The sequence below is a fragment of the Neoarius graeffei genome, chromosome 20, assembly GCF_027579695.1.
Source record: "Neoarius graeffei isolate fNeoGra1 chromosome 20, fNeoGra1.pri, whole genome shotgun sequence".
Taxonomy (NCBI): Eukaryota; Metazoa; Chordata; class Actinopteri; order Siluriformes; family Ariidae; genus Neoarius; species Neoarius graeffei.
Genome location: NC_083588.1, coordinates 15596995 through 15613426, shown reverse-complemented (window position 1 = coordinate 15613426; position 16432 = coordinate 15596995). Strand labels below are relative to the sequence as shown.

General features: G+C 43.2%; 2 protein-coding genes across 2 annotated transcripts in view; one reads left to right on the top strand and one right to left on the bottom strand.

The window, feature by feature from the left end:
- Nucleotides 1-15460, top strand: part of engase (endo-beta-N-acetylglucosaminidase) — a 47483-nt gene extending 32023 nt beyond the window's left edge. Inside the window, exons 13-14 of the mRNA XM_060901314.1 lie at nucleotides 6391-6505; nucleotides 8591-15460. Of these exons, the coding sequence (XP_060757297.1) occupies nucleotides 6391-6505; nucleotides 8591-8989 (514 nt within the window). The 3' untranslated portion in view covers nucleotides 8990-15460. The remainder of the gene's footprint in view (nucleotides 1-6390; nucleotides 6506-8590) is intronic.
- The window catches only part of scpep1 (serine carboxypeptidase 1), a 39225-nt gene continuing 36421 nt past the window's right edge, over nucleotides 13629-16432 (bottom strand). The window contains exons 12-13 of the mRNA XM_060901315.1: nucleotides 15133-15296; nucleotides 13629-13860 (exon numbers count right to left, since the gene is read on the bottom strand). Coding sequence (XP_060757298.1) covers nucleotides 13798-13860; nucleotides 15133-15296 — 227 coding nt within the window. The 3' untranslated portion in view covers nucleotides 13629-13797. The remainder of the gene's footprint in view (nucleotides 13861-15132; nucleotides 15297-16432) is intronic.

Sequence of the window (16432 nt, the reverse complement as noted above, 5' to 3'; positions counted from 1 at the left end):
CGCTTACAAAACCTAACGCCTCTGAAGCAACCGACTGGATTTACAAAATGAACGCATGTTGTGCCATCATGGTGGTTTAACGTTAAGCTAGCTAGTCAGTGAAGCTCCACCTGACATGCTAGCAAACTCTTTTCAAACTTGGAAATCATATTGGGTAGCTTACGTTACTAGAAGAGCGAGATTTCTACCTTCTGTTTATTTGGCAAGATTATGCTAAAACATTTCTGAAAGGACTTCAGATAAGTTAACGTTATTCATGTTAGCGTAACTCCGTTTTTACATGCTAGCTAACAGTGTTCACATGAACTATCTATGTGTTAACGTTAGCCGTGGACAAGGCTACGGCAACTTGGCGTGCAAATCCATAAAAAGTCTTCTGACTAACCAGGCTGCATAGTTATTGCAACGTTATCGCTAGCTCTAAAAGCACAGACAACTTCGTTGCAAGCTTTCTCTTGGAATAAAACATTGACGTACCTCAATATGCTTCCGCAGATCGAACGGCAAGTTTTTATAGGCTGTGATGTGGTTTGTTTTAGGCAAACAAAGCAAAAGTTTGAAATGAAATGAATATTTAATCCTTTCAGAAAACTGAAACATAGGTTCATGGGCCATGGGTGTGCGTGCATTCTCCAGATGAACCGCCTCCTTCCATTCTGCCATCAGCTGATCTTGTTCAAATAATGCTGCTGAGAAATCATTGAACTTGATTTTATACAGTCTGTGGATGTGATGTGACCCTAGTGGTTACTGATAGGCTGTCTCAGTGTCACCTGCAAAAAAACCAATCACGTTTTAGGAAGGAAAAGAAAAAAAATCCCACTTTCAAAGCCGCTTCATAGTAACGAGGACCTTGATAGAAATGTAGTGAAGTGAAAAGTATGATATTTATCTTTCAAATGGAGTGAAGTTAGTCATAACTTTCCAAAAAACAATAATACTCAAGTAAAGTACAGATACTCAAAAAGTGCACTTAAGTACTGTACTTAAGCCGTAGGTGCTCAAAGAAGGCAACTGGACTTGCTTGAAATTCTCGAAGACGTTTCACCTCTCATCTGAAAGGCTTCTTCAGTTCTGTCTGACTAGTGGGGAGTTCCAGGTATTTGGATCAAAAGCAACCCTGAAGGCCTCTGCATGCTCGTGCGACAAGGCTTTCGCAGATAGCTTTTCGCAGACAGTTGTAATTTATTGTTGAGCGGGGATAATAGGCGTGCGCGATGTTATTCACCGGCACAACGCAAGGGGGCGCGAAGTCGCTAGGAGTAGTTGGTGGGTGTGGTTAGTGGAGTGTTTATCCTCCGGTTACTTATAATGACTAGAACTTTTTTTTTTTTATATAATGACTAGAACTGGAGTCGTATAGATGTACGTACTTCCTCAATCAACCGCTCTTCATGCTGCTCCATCTTCGCTCGTGTTTTTAAAAATGCCGGTCGTGAAAACAAACCAAACCGGGAAAGTAGGGAAGCGGAAGTGCGTGTACAGCGGACCAATCAGAGCCCTCTTATCTGTGGCGCTGTCTGCGGTGGTCACAATTTTTGGGAGGTGCGCGCAGAGCGTTTGCGAAGGTGGGGGGGGCTACGCAGACACTGTCTGCGACACTATCTGCGAGGACTGGGTTGCCAGCATAAATTGGCCTTTAGAGTTGTTGAGGTCATCTGGGTCATTGAGTCATCCTGTAGGTGTAGGTCACTGGAGGCCAGTTGTGAACGGTGTTAGCAGCCTAGAGGGTCATAACGGTGATCTGTGGCTCGTTGTTTCTCTCTTATATCGCGTCCAAATGGGCAACGATCAGTAAAATATCAGGTCCATATGGCAACGCAACGCTTGCTGAAAACGATGCAATACACATGCCACACCTCTAGGGGCGCTGTAAGACGGTCCCTTCGGAGACACCAGAACAATAGAAGAAGTAAGGACGCATGCGCATAAACTATTATGCGCGAGACTTCATATTAGCCACAAAGTCAGGAAAATCTGTTCGTAAAATTACATTATAATGACCAAATACAATGAAAAGTATTTTTCCAGTCTCACCTGTGAAAGGTAATCCCATGTGATCTCGTTTGGATGGCAAACCTGTTGGTACAGTTAAACGCAGCTAATCTTTATTCTCCGCTTTGACCTATCCAATATGGCGGCAAGGATGACGTATGATTCTACGCGGAAGGCGGCGTCTTTAATGGTCCGGAATAAATTGAATGCTACACGTTGATGGAATTAATTTGTTGTTTCTCACCTGTGAAAGGTAATCCTATATGATCTCGTTTGGACGGTAAACCTGTTGGTACAGTTAAACGCAGCACATGAATCTTTATTCTCCGCTTTGACCTGTCCAATATGGCGGCGAGGATGACGTATGATTCTACGCGGAAGGCGGCGTCTTTAATGGTCCGGAATAAATTGAATGATACACGTTGATGGATTAATTTGCTCTTTTACGCCCTTTTTGAGGAATGTATTGTAGGACTTAAACCCACATCTGAAGAGGTGTGATCGCTCCTTTTTTTTCCCTATTTTTGCTGGCGGGATTGACTCTGCCCTAAGGGCCTCTCTCTCTCTCTCTCTCTCACTTTGCACCATTACACAATAAATATTCACAGTGAAAATATTTTGTAAGCGCGTTTCATGAACCAAGTTATTTGATTTGTTGACAACTCGCATCGAGTTCGTTACACTTCTACCTGGCGTGAAGCACTCACAGTCATGTGGTTGTGACGTCATCGTAAACAAATCCGTTCTACTCATCCAGACGACTTCACAACGGCAACGTTGCCAGATCTTTCCACTCTGGAACCCGTTCTCAAAAAGATTGCGTTTTGGGCACCCAAAACGCCGGTGCCGTGCGGACGCCAGGCCTAAACGATAAGCAATTGTATCGGAGTCACCTGAATCCGTTGCTGTGTGGACAGGGCCTTACCCTGTCCACACTAGGGATTTTGTACCGATACGATACTACTTTCGTACCACAACACCTGTCCACACTAGCAACTACAAGCCCGATTCCAAAAAAGTTGGGACAAGGTACAAATTGTAAATAAAAACGGAATGCAATAATTTACAAATCTCAAAAACTGATATTGTATTCACAATAGAACATAGACAACATATCAAATGTCGAAAGTGAGACATTTTGAAATTTCATGCCAAATATTGGCTCATTTGAAATTTCATGACAGCAACACATCTCAAAGTTGGGACAGGGGCAATAAGAGGCTGGAAAAGTTAAAGGTACACAAAAGGAACAGCTGGAGGACCAAATTGCAACTCATTAGGTCAATTGGCAATAGGTCATTAACATGACTGGGTATAAAAAGAGCATCTTGGAGTGGCAGCGGCTCTCAGAAGTAAAGATGGGAAGAGGATCACCAATCCCCCTAATTCTGCGCCGACAAATAGTGGAGCAATATCAGAAAGGAGTTCGACAGTGTAAAATTGCAAAGAGTTTGAACATATCATCTACAGTGCATAATATCATCAAAAGATTCACTGGGTGCCCGTGATCTTCGGGCCCTTAGACGGCACTGCATCACATACAGGCATGCTTCTGTATTGGAAATCACAAAATGGGCTCAGGAATATTTCCAGAGAACATTATCTGTGAATACAGTCCACCGTGCCATCCGCCGTTGCCAGCTAAAACTCTATAGTTCAAAGAAGAAGCCGTATCTAAACATGATCCAGAAGCGCAGACGTCTTCTCTGGGCCAAGGCTCATTTAAAATGGACTGTGGCAAAGTGGAAAACTGTTCTGTGGTCAGACGAATCAAAATTTGAAGTTCTTTATGGAAATCAGGGACGCCATGTCATTGGGACTAAAGAGGAGAAGGATGGCCCAAGTTGTTATCGGCGCTCAGTTCAGAAGTCTGCATCTCTGATGGCATGGGGTTGCATTAGTACGTGTCGCATGGGCAGCTTACACATCTGGAAAGACACCATCAATGCTGAAAGGTATATCTAGGTTCTAGAGCAGGGGTCTTCAATCCTATCCGCAAAGGGCCGGTGTAGCTGCAGGCTTTCATTACAGCCAAATTGGAGGCTCACTTGATTGTTGACTGGAGACGAGGGTGAAATGATTAAACAAGTGAAATCAGGTGTAGCTCCTGCTTGGTTGGAATGAAAGCCCGCAGCCACACTGGCCCTTTGTGGATAGGATTGAAGACCCCTGTTCTAGAGCAACATATGCTCCCATCCAGACGACGTCTCTTTCAGGGAAGACCTTGCATTTTCCAACATGACAATGCCAAACCACATACTGCATCAATTACAGCATCATGGCTGCGTAGAAGAAGGGTCCGGGTACTGAACTGGCCAGCCTGCAGTCCAGATCTTTCACCCATAGAAAACATTTGGCGCATCATAAAACGGAAGATACGACAAAAAAGACCTAAGACAGTTGAGCAACTAGAATCCTACATTAGACAAGAATGGGTTAACATTCCTATCCCTAAACTTGAGCAACTTGTCTCCTCAGTCCCCAGACGTTTACAGACTGTTGTAAAGAGAAAAGGGGATGTCTCACAGTGGTAAACATGGCCTTGTCCCAACTTTTTTGAGAGGTGTTGTTGTCATGAAATTTAAAATCACCTAATTTTTCTCTTGAAATGATACATTTTCTCAGTTTAAACATTTGATATGTCATCTATGTTCTGTTCTGAATAAAATATGGAATTTTCAAACTTCCACATCACTGCATTCTGTTTTTATTTACAATTTGTACTTTGTCCCAACTTTTTTGGAATCGGGGTTGTATACCGGTACTGTAGTGGTATAACCTGTATCGGTACGAAACCCACAAATGTATGGGTTTCGTACCGGTACTGTAGCGCTTCACTGTAGTGTGGACAGATGAAGCGGTTCTGTATCGATACAAATATAATACACATGTGAAAATGAAACGACCGTGGAGCTCCATGGAGTAGAGAAAGGGGGAGGGAGGGGGAAAGAGGGAGGAAGAAAGGAGGAAGAGGGGAAAAGGGAGAGAAAGGGAGGGGAAGAGGGAGAAAGTGAGGGGGGAGAAAGGGAGATTCGTTTTCTTTGTTTCTTTCTCAACTGCCTCGCGCGTTTTATACGATTCGACTGAATAAATGACCACCAGAAATACAGACTGTACATTGACAACAAAAAGCACATGCACGTTGTTTCATCCGCCATATTCTCGGAAGGAAGTTACTCGGTAACCACGGAAACATTTTGCGCACGCGCATTTCAACTACCGTGAAAGAAAAATGCAAACATTTGTCGCTAGTGTGGACAGATGCACTAAACTGTACCGGTATACTTTGTATCGATACAGTTATACCACTATCGTACCGGTATATATGTGAACACAGCATCTGTCATCCTGTGAGTCACTGAAGTCAGCTGAGACTTGGTGTGGATGTGTATTCAGTTTTCTGGGAAGTGTGCCAAGGACTGCATTGTAGGTGGCTGATAAGTGGCGTCTTGGACCACCTCGTCTGTTCAGTGATGGTCGTTCCAGGTTGATGAAGATGACTTCTTTTTACTCCTCTTTCAAACCACCAGTCTTCTCTGGCTAAAATGTGTACATTGCAGTCCTGAAATGAGTGTCCTTTGTTCTTGAGATGAAGATAGACTGCAGAGTCCTGGCCTGAGGAACTGGCTCTCCTGTGTTGAGCCATGCGCCTGTAAAGCGGTTGTTTCGTTTCCCCAGTGTACAGGCCCGTGCATTCCACACTGCATTGAATTGCGTACACTACATTGTCCTGTTTATGTCTGGGTATTCTGTCCTTAAGGTGGACCAATTTCTGCCTCAGAGTGTTACTGGGTCTGAAATGTCCCGGATCCTCCGGAGTTTCTCGGATAGTCCAGAGATGTAGGGCATGACTAATAAAGGACACACAACTGAATACACATCCACACCAAAACTCAGCTGACTTCAATGACTCACAGGATGACCGAGAGAACCAATGACCCACAGATCACCCTAAAAACTCTCGAAGCTGCTAACACCGTTCACACCCGGCCCCCAGTGACCTACACCTACAGGATGACTCAATGACCCAGGTGACCTTAACGACTCTCCTTAGGGTTGCTTTTGATCCACGAGAGGATAAATACCTGGAACTCCCCACTAGGCAGACAGAACTGAAGAAGCCTTTCGGATGAGAGGTGAAACATCTTCAAGAATTTCAAGCAAGCCTTCTTTCGCACCTACGGTTTACTCTGACCTGGATGACTGAGAACCTTCAGACATACAGTACTCAAGTAAACGTATTTCATTACTGTCCACCCCTGGATATGATACTCTACATTGTTACACCTTTTTCTTTTAGGGTGTTTTAATATCGCCACTGAAATGCCTTTTGTCGTTCAGTGATAAAATATTGCTTGTGTGTGTGTGTGTGTGTGTGTGTGTGTGTGTGTGTAGGTGTTTTCTGCTGGAGGTGACCGGCTGTGCCCTCAGAGAGGTGTGTGTCAGTGTGTCTCGAAAAGAAGCAGAATCACAGGAGCTTCCGTTTAGCTGTCGGATCGGAGAGATCATGGTAAAGCAGAATTATTGTCTTAATTATCAGCCTGAAGTTGATTCTATTCTTGATTTTAATTTTATTTATTCCTTTTATACCACAGCAATTTGCCAAAACAATGTCTTATGACACATCATACATTAAACATTTATTATTCTGTAATGTCAGTGAAAGAAGGTAATTTCACTACATGTCAATTATTATAACAGCGATGAAATTCTTTATGAGCCTCTTTTTTTGTTTCTTTGACTCGGCGAAAACTAAATAAACGTCTTCTCACAGAAAACCTCATACGAACAATTACACAAGCTCTGTTACTATAGAAACTGTAATCTGGGATTTCCCTTGCTTATGAATTATGGTCAGAGTTAATGTTCTGGAAAATGAATCAATCCTTTCTGACCAATCAGAATCGAGAATTCAGGAGCGCTGGAGCCTGTAACCCCAGCTCTGTCTGCTGTTGATTTTAATCTAAATACAACCCCGATTCCAAAAAAGTTGGGACAAAGTACAAATTGTAAATAAAAACGGAATGCAATAACTTACGAATCTCAAAAACTGATATTGTATTCACAATAGAACATAGACAACATATCAAATGTCGAAAGTGAGACATTTTGAAATTTCATGCCAAATATTGGCTCATTTGAAATTTCATGACAGCAACACATCTCAAAGTTGGGACAGGGGCAATAAGAGGCTGGAAAAGTTAAAGGTACAAAAAAGGAACAGCTGGAGGACCAAACTGCAACTCATTAGGTCAATTGGCAATAGGTCATTAACATGACTGGGTATAAAAAGAGCATCTTGGAGTGGCAGCGGCTCTCAGAAGTAAAGATGGGAAGAGGATCACCAATCCCCCTAATTCTGCACCGACAAATAGTGGAGCAATATCAGAAAGGAGTTCGACAGTGTAAAATTGCAAAGAGTTTGAACATATCATCTACAGTGCATAATATCATCAAAAGATTCAGAGAATCTGGAAGAATCTCTGTGCGTAAGGGTCAAGGCCGGAAAACCATACTGGGTGCCCGTGATCTTCGGGCCCTTAGACGGCACTGCATCACATACAGGCATGCTTCTGTATTGGAAATCACAAAATGGGCTCAGGAATATTTCCAGAGAACATTATCTGTGAACACAATTCACCGTGCCATCCGCCGTTGCCAGCTAAAACTCTATAGTTCAAAGAAGAAGCCGTATCTAAACATGATCCAGAAGCGCAGACGTCTTCTCTGGGCCAAGGCTCATTTAAAATGGACTGTGGCAAAGTGGAAAACTGTTCTGTGGTCAGACGAATCAATGTGAAGTTCTTTATGGAAATCAGGGACGCCGTGCCATTCGGTCTAAAGAGGAGAAGGACGACCCAAGTTGTTATCAGTGCTCAGTTCAGAAGCCTGCATCTCTGATGGTATGGGGTTGCATTAGTGCATGTGACATGGGCAGCTTACACATCTGGAAAGACACCATCAATGCTGAAAGGTATATCCAGGTTCTAGAGCAACATATGCTCCCGTCCAGACGACGTCTCTTTCAGGGAAGACCTTGCATTTTCCAACATGACAATGCCAAACCACATACTGCATCAATTACAGCATCATGGCTGCGTAGAAGAAGGGTCCGGGTACTGAACTGGCCAGCCTGCAGTCCAGATCTTTCACCCATAGAAAACATTTGGCGCATCATAAAACGGAAGATACGACAAAAAAGACCTAAGACAGTTGAGCAACTAGAATCCTACATTAGACAAGAATGGATTAACATTCCTATCCCTAAACTTGAGCAACTTGTCTCCTCAGTCCCCAGACGTTTACAGACTGTTGTAAAGAGAAAAGGGGATGTCTCACAGTGGTAACCATGGCCTTGTCCCAACTTTTTTGAGATGTGTTGTTGTCATGAAATTTAAAATCACCTAATTTTTCTCTTTAAATGATACATTTTCTCAGTTTAAACATTTGATATGTCATCTATGTTCTATTCTGAATAAAATATGAAATTTTGAAACTTCCACATCATTGCATTCCGTTTTTATTTACAATTTGTACTTTGTCCCAACTTTTTTGGAATCGGGGTTGTAATAGCTTTTTCCACTTTTCTTTGCAGGTGTTGGATGCAGAGAATCTCTCCACCCCTCTGTTGCCCATCCAGAACATGCGTGTGTCTGATGTGGTGTGGCATCAAGGAGATGTTGATGTAAATGGAAAAGCTGTAAAGGTATTTTTGAATGCTACGCTACGCTGGCGCTACCCGATTCAACTGGTACGATGTTTCCGCGTGTTTTGGCGTCATGTACGTGGTCCGGACCCGCGAGTTGGGCCTGGAACGGCTGTTCTTATCGGTCGGTCGTATTCATCACAATACCGTGTGGTTGAGCTCGAGGTTAAACACACGGCTGGAGTGATGGAGCTGCTGGTGGAGCCGGTGAGCAGAGAGGGCTTCAGTTTTCCCGAGACACACTGGGGGAGACAGACACTGAGCTATACACACTCTGCTGATGTATAAACCTACACATGCTGTACACATGAACATTTTTTTTTTTTAAGCGTTGATGCTTCATGTTGCATTTTATAAAATACTAAGCAACACATTGTTTTCAGGTGTAAGTGTATTATTCCTGTATTTGAGAAAAATTGAGTTTTTTTTTTTTTTACTCTAAAAGTCATGACCTATGTATTTTCAAATAGTATACTGCCTCTTCAGCTCGCTGCCTCTCTGTCAGTAATTTTCCTAAGAAGACCCCCAGTGTTTATTAGCATTAACTGACTGATGTTTGGAAACGAGTCAGCAAGTAACTGGTTAATAACTGCTGAAGCATTAAATCCCAAGACAGTCATGCAGCAAGCTGCTGATGGAGAGATTTATCTTTGATGGAGCAAATGACTGCTTTATTATATCTATACTCATCACCCACTGGCCATTCTGTTCGGTCTACCTGCAGTATTGCTCGTTTCATCACCCCTCTACCCATTATACCGTAGACATTGTTTTTGCAGCAGAATGTTGCGATAGCATCGACATGGTGTTTCAGGTGAGTGTATCAGGGACTGCAGTTTTGTTGGGTTAATGATATCTTAAAGCTAGACTGCCTTTCAGATTTTTCAAGTTTAGGTCATAAAAGAATTTTCCCTGACACCCAAATATTTTTCTTAAGTGGACCGAAAGTTACTGAATTCGAATCACAGGCGTCCAATTTTATTCTTTTTTTTTTTTTTAAATAGAAGAATTAATGAATTTAGGGCCATGTGGCCCTAAATTCTCTGCTGTTTTTTTCCTGCTTCACTATGACGCAATACAAGATACTATGTCATGCATCATGTAGTGGGCTTTCCCCGTTCGTACAAGGCATTGTGGGATACAGATTTGAAACAGGAGAGAAAAATAGAGGATGCGAATGAAACGTGAAAGACCGACTACAGTAACGGAAAGCGAGAAGAAAAGACGTTATGTTGCGAAGGAAAGGAAACGCAGGATCAAACTAATAAACATCGACAGTCAGCGAGCACCTCTGTGTGATCAGCTGTTCGTTTAGTGACAGAATGATGGAACTGTCAGTGCACCGTCAAGGTAAACCTGTAGATGGCAGTAATGCAACACTGGAGCCTAGCTGCTGTAAAACCCTAAATATGAAGAAGACGATGACAAACTCAGGGAAGTTTGCGCATGCGCACACGGACTTCATCTGTCTGCTTGACTGCGCGATTTCATGCACATTATTTGCTTGGGAATCCCCTCAAATGAAATAACTTCTCAGCCACAGAATGGCCTGTTTTTTTAGATATTACAAAAATAAACGTCACAATGACCAAATTTCAGCCAGAACTAAATTTCACCGATTTTATGAAATCGAAAAGCCGTCTACTTTTCATGTCACTGTCAAGTTGAAAAAACAGTTCAGTTCACCAACTGACCGTATCCTGTTATCAGCATTCTGTGGTTATAGACACTGATGATGGAGCTAGATTATCATTATCACTAACACAAATTATGCCGAGAATAAAACAGACTGATCAACAAGGTACACGATATAGCTTGTGGACACCTGACCATTACACCCATGTGCTTTTGGAAGATCCAATTCCAGCTTTTTCCCTTGAGTTAGCCTAGTGGTTAGCGTGACACCCCCCCACCCCCCGACCAGGAGATATTTAGTTGTACTCATAGTCAGGTCATACCAAAGGCCATCATAAAAATGGTACTTACTGCCATCTGGTGAGGCACGCCGCAATACAGATGTGAGTCAGGAGTCAAACTCTTGCGGTTACCAGAGGACCAGCCCCCCACTGTAACCCTAGCTATGTCATAGGCGAGAGGCCAAGGGCTTTAGAAATGGAGATCGGTGCTGCCTGATGTGCCTTGAGGGTCTGGTTAGTACTTGGATGGGAAAATACCAGGTGCTAGCACAGGAAGGACTTTGACTTGTTTTTATCATTCCGGCTTTAATCTCTTACAGTAACCTCCCCTCTTCTGGGAAGGCTTTCCACTAAATTTTGAAGTGTGGCTGTGGGGATTTGTGTTTGTTCAGCCGCAAGAGCATTAGTGAGATCAGGCACTGATGTCAAGCAAAGAGTCCTGGGGTGCAGTCAGAGTTCCAGTTCATCCCAGTGGGGTTGCGGACACTTGAGTTTGCCCACTCCACCTTTGGCAAATCGTGTCTTGCTGGAGTTTGCTTTGTGCACAGGGGCATTGTCATGCTGGAACAGGTTTGGGCCTCTTAGTTCCAGCTACAGCATACAAACGCATCCAATACAACTGTGTGCTTCCAACTTTATGGCAACAACCATATATTGTTGTGATGGACAGGTTTCCACAAACTTTTGGCTCTATAGTGTAGCTGTTTAAGAATACTGTGCAAATGCTGGGCTACCGTCAAAGTGAATTACTCTGTCGAGTAGGTGGACCTGATGAAATGGCCAATGCAAGGTAGCCAAGGTACATAGTAAATTGCCCCCCAAGTGCATTTTGTTGGGGTGGCACGGTAGTGCAGTGGTTAGCACTGTCGCCTCACTGCAAGAAGGTTCTGGGTTTGAGCCCAATGGCCGACGAGGGGCTTTTTGTGTGGAGTTTGCATGTTCTCCCTGTGTTTGCATGGGTTTCCTCCGAGTGCTCCCCCACAGTCCAAAGACATGCGGTTAGGTTAACTGGCTACTCGAAATTGCCCGTAGGTGTGAATGGTTGAGAGGAGTAGACCTCTATAAATAATCCAGTAGAAGGCAATGGGAAACCACTACTGTAATTCTTTCCTAGTAATGTGGACCTGCCATCAGGCAGAATGCTAATGAAGAAAAAGTGCATTTTGTTATATTCTTGGTGGATTCTTAACTAATAAACTAATTTAGTACCATTGCCACTGAAATAAATATATAAAAGCGGCAAAGTTTGTTTGGTTGTTTGTCTTGAGCAAATGTTGCCATTTCTCGATGGACTTTCACCAAATTTGGCAAGTAGGTCTGGGGATGACCTGGAATTTTGCACATATAAGCAAAATTCATGTACAGGCCCTAGGGAGGTCCCTGGGGGGCACAACATCCACCCACCCACCCACCCCCTCCCTCAATGCCTTTCACGTTACGTTTATCAACACAAACTGTCGACAGATCTTCACTAAACTTGGCACATAGGTACAGGAGATAGCCACAATTTGGTAAAACTCAGAAATTCCATATCTGGGCCTTAGAGGGTCCCTGGTGGGCCCCTGGGTGGTGGATGTTTGGATTTTTGTTTGTCTTGGGTTAACATCACCATTTCTCAACGGATCTTCACCAAATTTGACATGGAAGTCTGGGGGCAACCCAGAATTTTGCAAAACGCGGGCAACGCCGGGTAACCTGCTGGTGTGTATTATATATCTCATCTCATTATCTCTAGCTGCTTTATCCTGTTCTACAGGGTCGCAGGCAAGCTGGAGCCTATCCCAGCTGACTACGGGCGAAAGGCGGGGTACACCCTGGACAAATCGCCAGGTCATCACAGGGCTGACACATAGACACAGACAACCATTCACACTCACATTCACACCTACGGTCAATTTATGGCCCTATTCCACTACCCTTTTTCAGCTCACTTCAGCCCGACACGGCTCACGTTTCGACTACCTCAGAACAGCACGACTCAGCTTGCTTCAGCCTTACTCAGCACCCAAAACTCGCACGGTTTTGGAGTGGGCCTGAAGCGAGCCAAACCGAGCCGAGTGGGGCTAGGGGCGTGAGGAGACACTCCCCTGTGCACTGATTGGTGAGGAGGAGTGTCCTCACATGCCCACACGCCCCGCGAGCACGCTGGGATCTGTAAACACCGTAAACCCGGAAGAAGAAGAATTACGAATTACGAGAATTCCTGAAGCCTTATGCGCCTCGCCTCATCTATACGCTCTTGCCAGTACTGTTGGCGTTGTCGGTGACAACAAGGCACAGCACCAAGACCAGCAACACTAACGACTCCATGTCCTCCATGTTTATTGTTTACTATCCGGGTCATGAGACTACCGCTTAAAAGGTCACTGATGTCACTGTTTGCACCGCCTAACGACATCACGTGACGTCCACCCACTTTCGCTAACTCCACCCAATGTGTCCACCCACTTCCAGCCAGCACGGTTCAGCGCGGTTGTAGTCGAAATGCAACTCCAACAGCCCCACTCAGCTCGACTCAGCACGGCACGGCTCAGCCCAACTCAGCCGCGTTGGTAGTGGAAAAGCGGCATTAGAGTCACCAGTTAACCTAACCTGCATGTCTTTGGACTGTGGGGGAAACCGGAGCACCCGGAGGAAACCCACGCGGACACAGGGAGAACATGCAAACTCCACACAGAAAGGCCCTCGCCGGCCACGGGGCTCGAACCCGTGAGGCGACAGTGCTAACCACTACACCACCGTGCCGCCCGTGTATTATATATAATGTATATAAAATATTATTCTGAAAATTCAGTCTGTACAGCAAATGTTTAGCTTAGTGCACAATGTGATATGTTTGCCTGTCACCGATGTGGATCTTTTTTTCATTCACTCAATTAATTAAAATGTCGGCACTAAGCTGGTCTGCTCAGTGGTCTGGCAACAAATTAATAATTCATCTTGTTCTACAGCAGAGAAAGCGTCATAACTGATGCTTTTACTAAACTGAGTTGAGAATTCATTAATAAGACTTGTGTAGAAAAAGATTTTCATTTATTTCAGATTATCCAGTTAATACAAACAAGTCAGTTTGATCAAACACAAGAGACTGAATTTTGGTGTGAAGCCAGAAAAAAAGAAGCACTAATTTTGGTGAAGTGTGTGTTGATTGATTGTCTAAAATGGACAAGCAGCTTTTTTTCACTCCTGTCGCGTCACCATTTTCAACATCCTCAGTGCCATCGGGCCCTGGTCAGACGGGATCTATGCGTAAGAAAAAGAAACAGAAAAAGATTTTTGTCATAGTTTAACCCATAGCAAAATTCATGTTTTTGAAGAAGTAGTTTAGTTTCATAATGCTTGTATAAAATTCATCAGAAATAATTATGATTATAGCCAAATTGAGCTGGTCTTTTGGCATCAAGAAATAAACTCCAGCCTTACTGGGGCAACACGTGATTCTCTAGTATTTAAAAAATATATGTATAGGTTTGAAGTAAAACTGTCAAACAGAGTGCTATATTTGTCGGGAGCATTTTTAGGAAGTGGAAGTAGACCAACTTCCTCTTCAAGTCATAAGAACATGACAGTGAATGTATACATTTATACATAAGGGCTGTTCACACGGCACATATTTGCATCGATGCTGCACCGATGTATTTTGTTGTGATATATCTTACACCGGTGTAAATTTTGTGGAGCGTTCACACGTCATAACCTGCTTACTACAGAGAAGCGTGTTAGCACCGGTGCAGCCCCACTTGCGTTCACACAGCAGTTTTTGCGACCGTGCTATACGATAGTAATAATGCGGAAATGAAATATGCGCATGCGTGAAAATGTACTTCCTTTTCCCGGTTGTCATGGCATCACCAAGCGCCGGGAAAACGACGTGGATGAAGACACCAGTGTTGCCAGATACTGCTGACGTTTTCCAGCCCAAAATGTGTTCAAATCCGCCAAAACGCACTTAAAACCGCCCCCAATCTGGCAACACTGGAAGACACGCAGTTCTGTTGTTGTTGATATTCGCCATTTTGGAAGCGCAAAATACCAGGATGCAAATTATGCAATGCCCGTATGTAATCAACTCTCCTCACGCGTAGCGAGTCTACCCCTGTAGCGTTCAGACGTCCCATTTTATATCGGTGCTGCCCCGCAAACTAGCATTTACTCCGGAGTAAATTTCTTAAACCACCTCCCGAGCAGGGTTAGATTTGCACCGGTTTAAGCAGCTTTCAGGGGCTACACCGGTATAACTTTGTACCGTGTGAACGCTCTACCAGGGCAGCCCCGGTGCTACACCGGAGTAAAAGTTGCCGTGTGAACACCCCTATTATTTATGGTGTATGCACTTCCTCCCAAGCTTCACAAACACTTTGCCTGACTTTTGTCCCAAAAAGTCCCATGATCCTGTTCTGCTGGACTGTTTCTTACTGTAATGTTGCTGATATTATTCAACAATATATCCTTGTTGTTCTGTACAATCGAGATACAGTAATCGCACATTAAGTAAGGATCAAACTAGTTCGTTACCATGTGTCCAGCTTTGAGGATCCAGTAGAAAGCAAAGTTCTTGTAGATTTTATAAAAAGCTCCAGTTTGTCCTGTTGACTGGGGGTCTTCCAGAGCAGTCCACTTCATCTGGTTAAACTGTTTAAGTCCGTCCCATTTCAGCTTTTTAACCCAAGCTTCCTGACCTGCAACACGTGCACATGCTGTTACTTATATTCATGACACACGGTGATCTTAAAGCCTGTACTTAAGTGTACTTGATGTATGGAAAAAATTGGTTCGATCTGATAACATTACATACTAAGTGAATGAAATTGCCTATAAATAAAAGGGGTGAGTATTTGGAATGTGTACCAACAATTTTTGTCATTTTTGTTTGCAGTGTTCTGTCTAACATTATTAATTTTGTCTGTATGTTGAGTTTTCGGGAATTCAAGACAAAAAGTACGAGAGCGGCGGCTACAATTACCGACAGTCCATAATTATCGACACCCTTTTCAGATTTACCAATAAAAAAAAACAATTTTACAAAGGTGACTTTCAGTTACAGCAGTTATTATCGGTTAATTAATCAACTGGAAGACCCGCCCTCGCCCTCGCTCATTACCGGAGATGGATTTTTTTTTTCGCACGATCAGCAATTTGAGGAAAACCCGGACGTTATCAATCATCGCAGGTAAGCATGGTGGTGGAAAGATCACGGACATGTTTTTACTGATCAAATTCACCGATATTTCATGATCTCCTTGTCGAAACCTACTTTGTTTCTTACTCTTTCATTTATCAGCCGCCATTTTGTATCTAAACGCACATTTGAGAAGTCACGTGAGGTGTCGATAATAGTGATCACTTTCACTGGTGTCCACCATTATCGACACGCTGTGGAATTAAGTGACATTTATAACCGTTACGGATCGATCTTTGTGTAACATTGTTGAAGCAGATGAAGTACTTTTAAAAAAATAAAAGTGCTGTGAGTTATCATAATTTCTTTTTCTGATTCATAACAGAATGGAATGTTTATAGAGTATCTGGAATCCTATTGCAATAAATAGAATTAGACTAGAATTAAATTCCTAGCGTATAAAAAAATTACATGCTTGAAATATTCAGGTTTTTTGTTTTTTTGTTTGCAGTTTGTTGTAAATATCGACCACATATTACAATATCAGTAGACATTTTATATTTTGGTTCGAGGAATGACATACAACCTTTGACCTGGATTTTCATGTGATTACAATGTCAGTTGCCTGTTGGCATTTATTGGTAAACTAGAAAACTAGAAATAAGTAATGGCTTTTTTCTGACCACTCTTCCACAA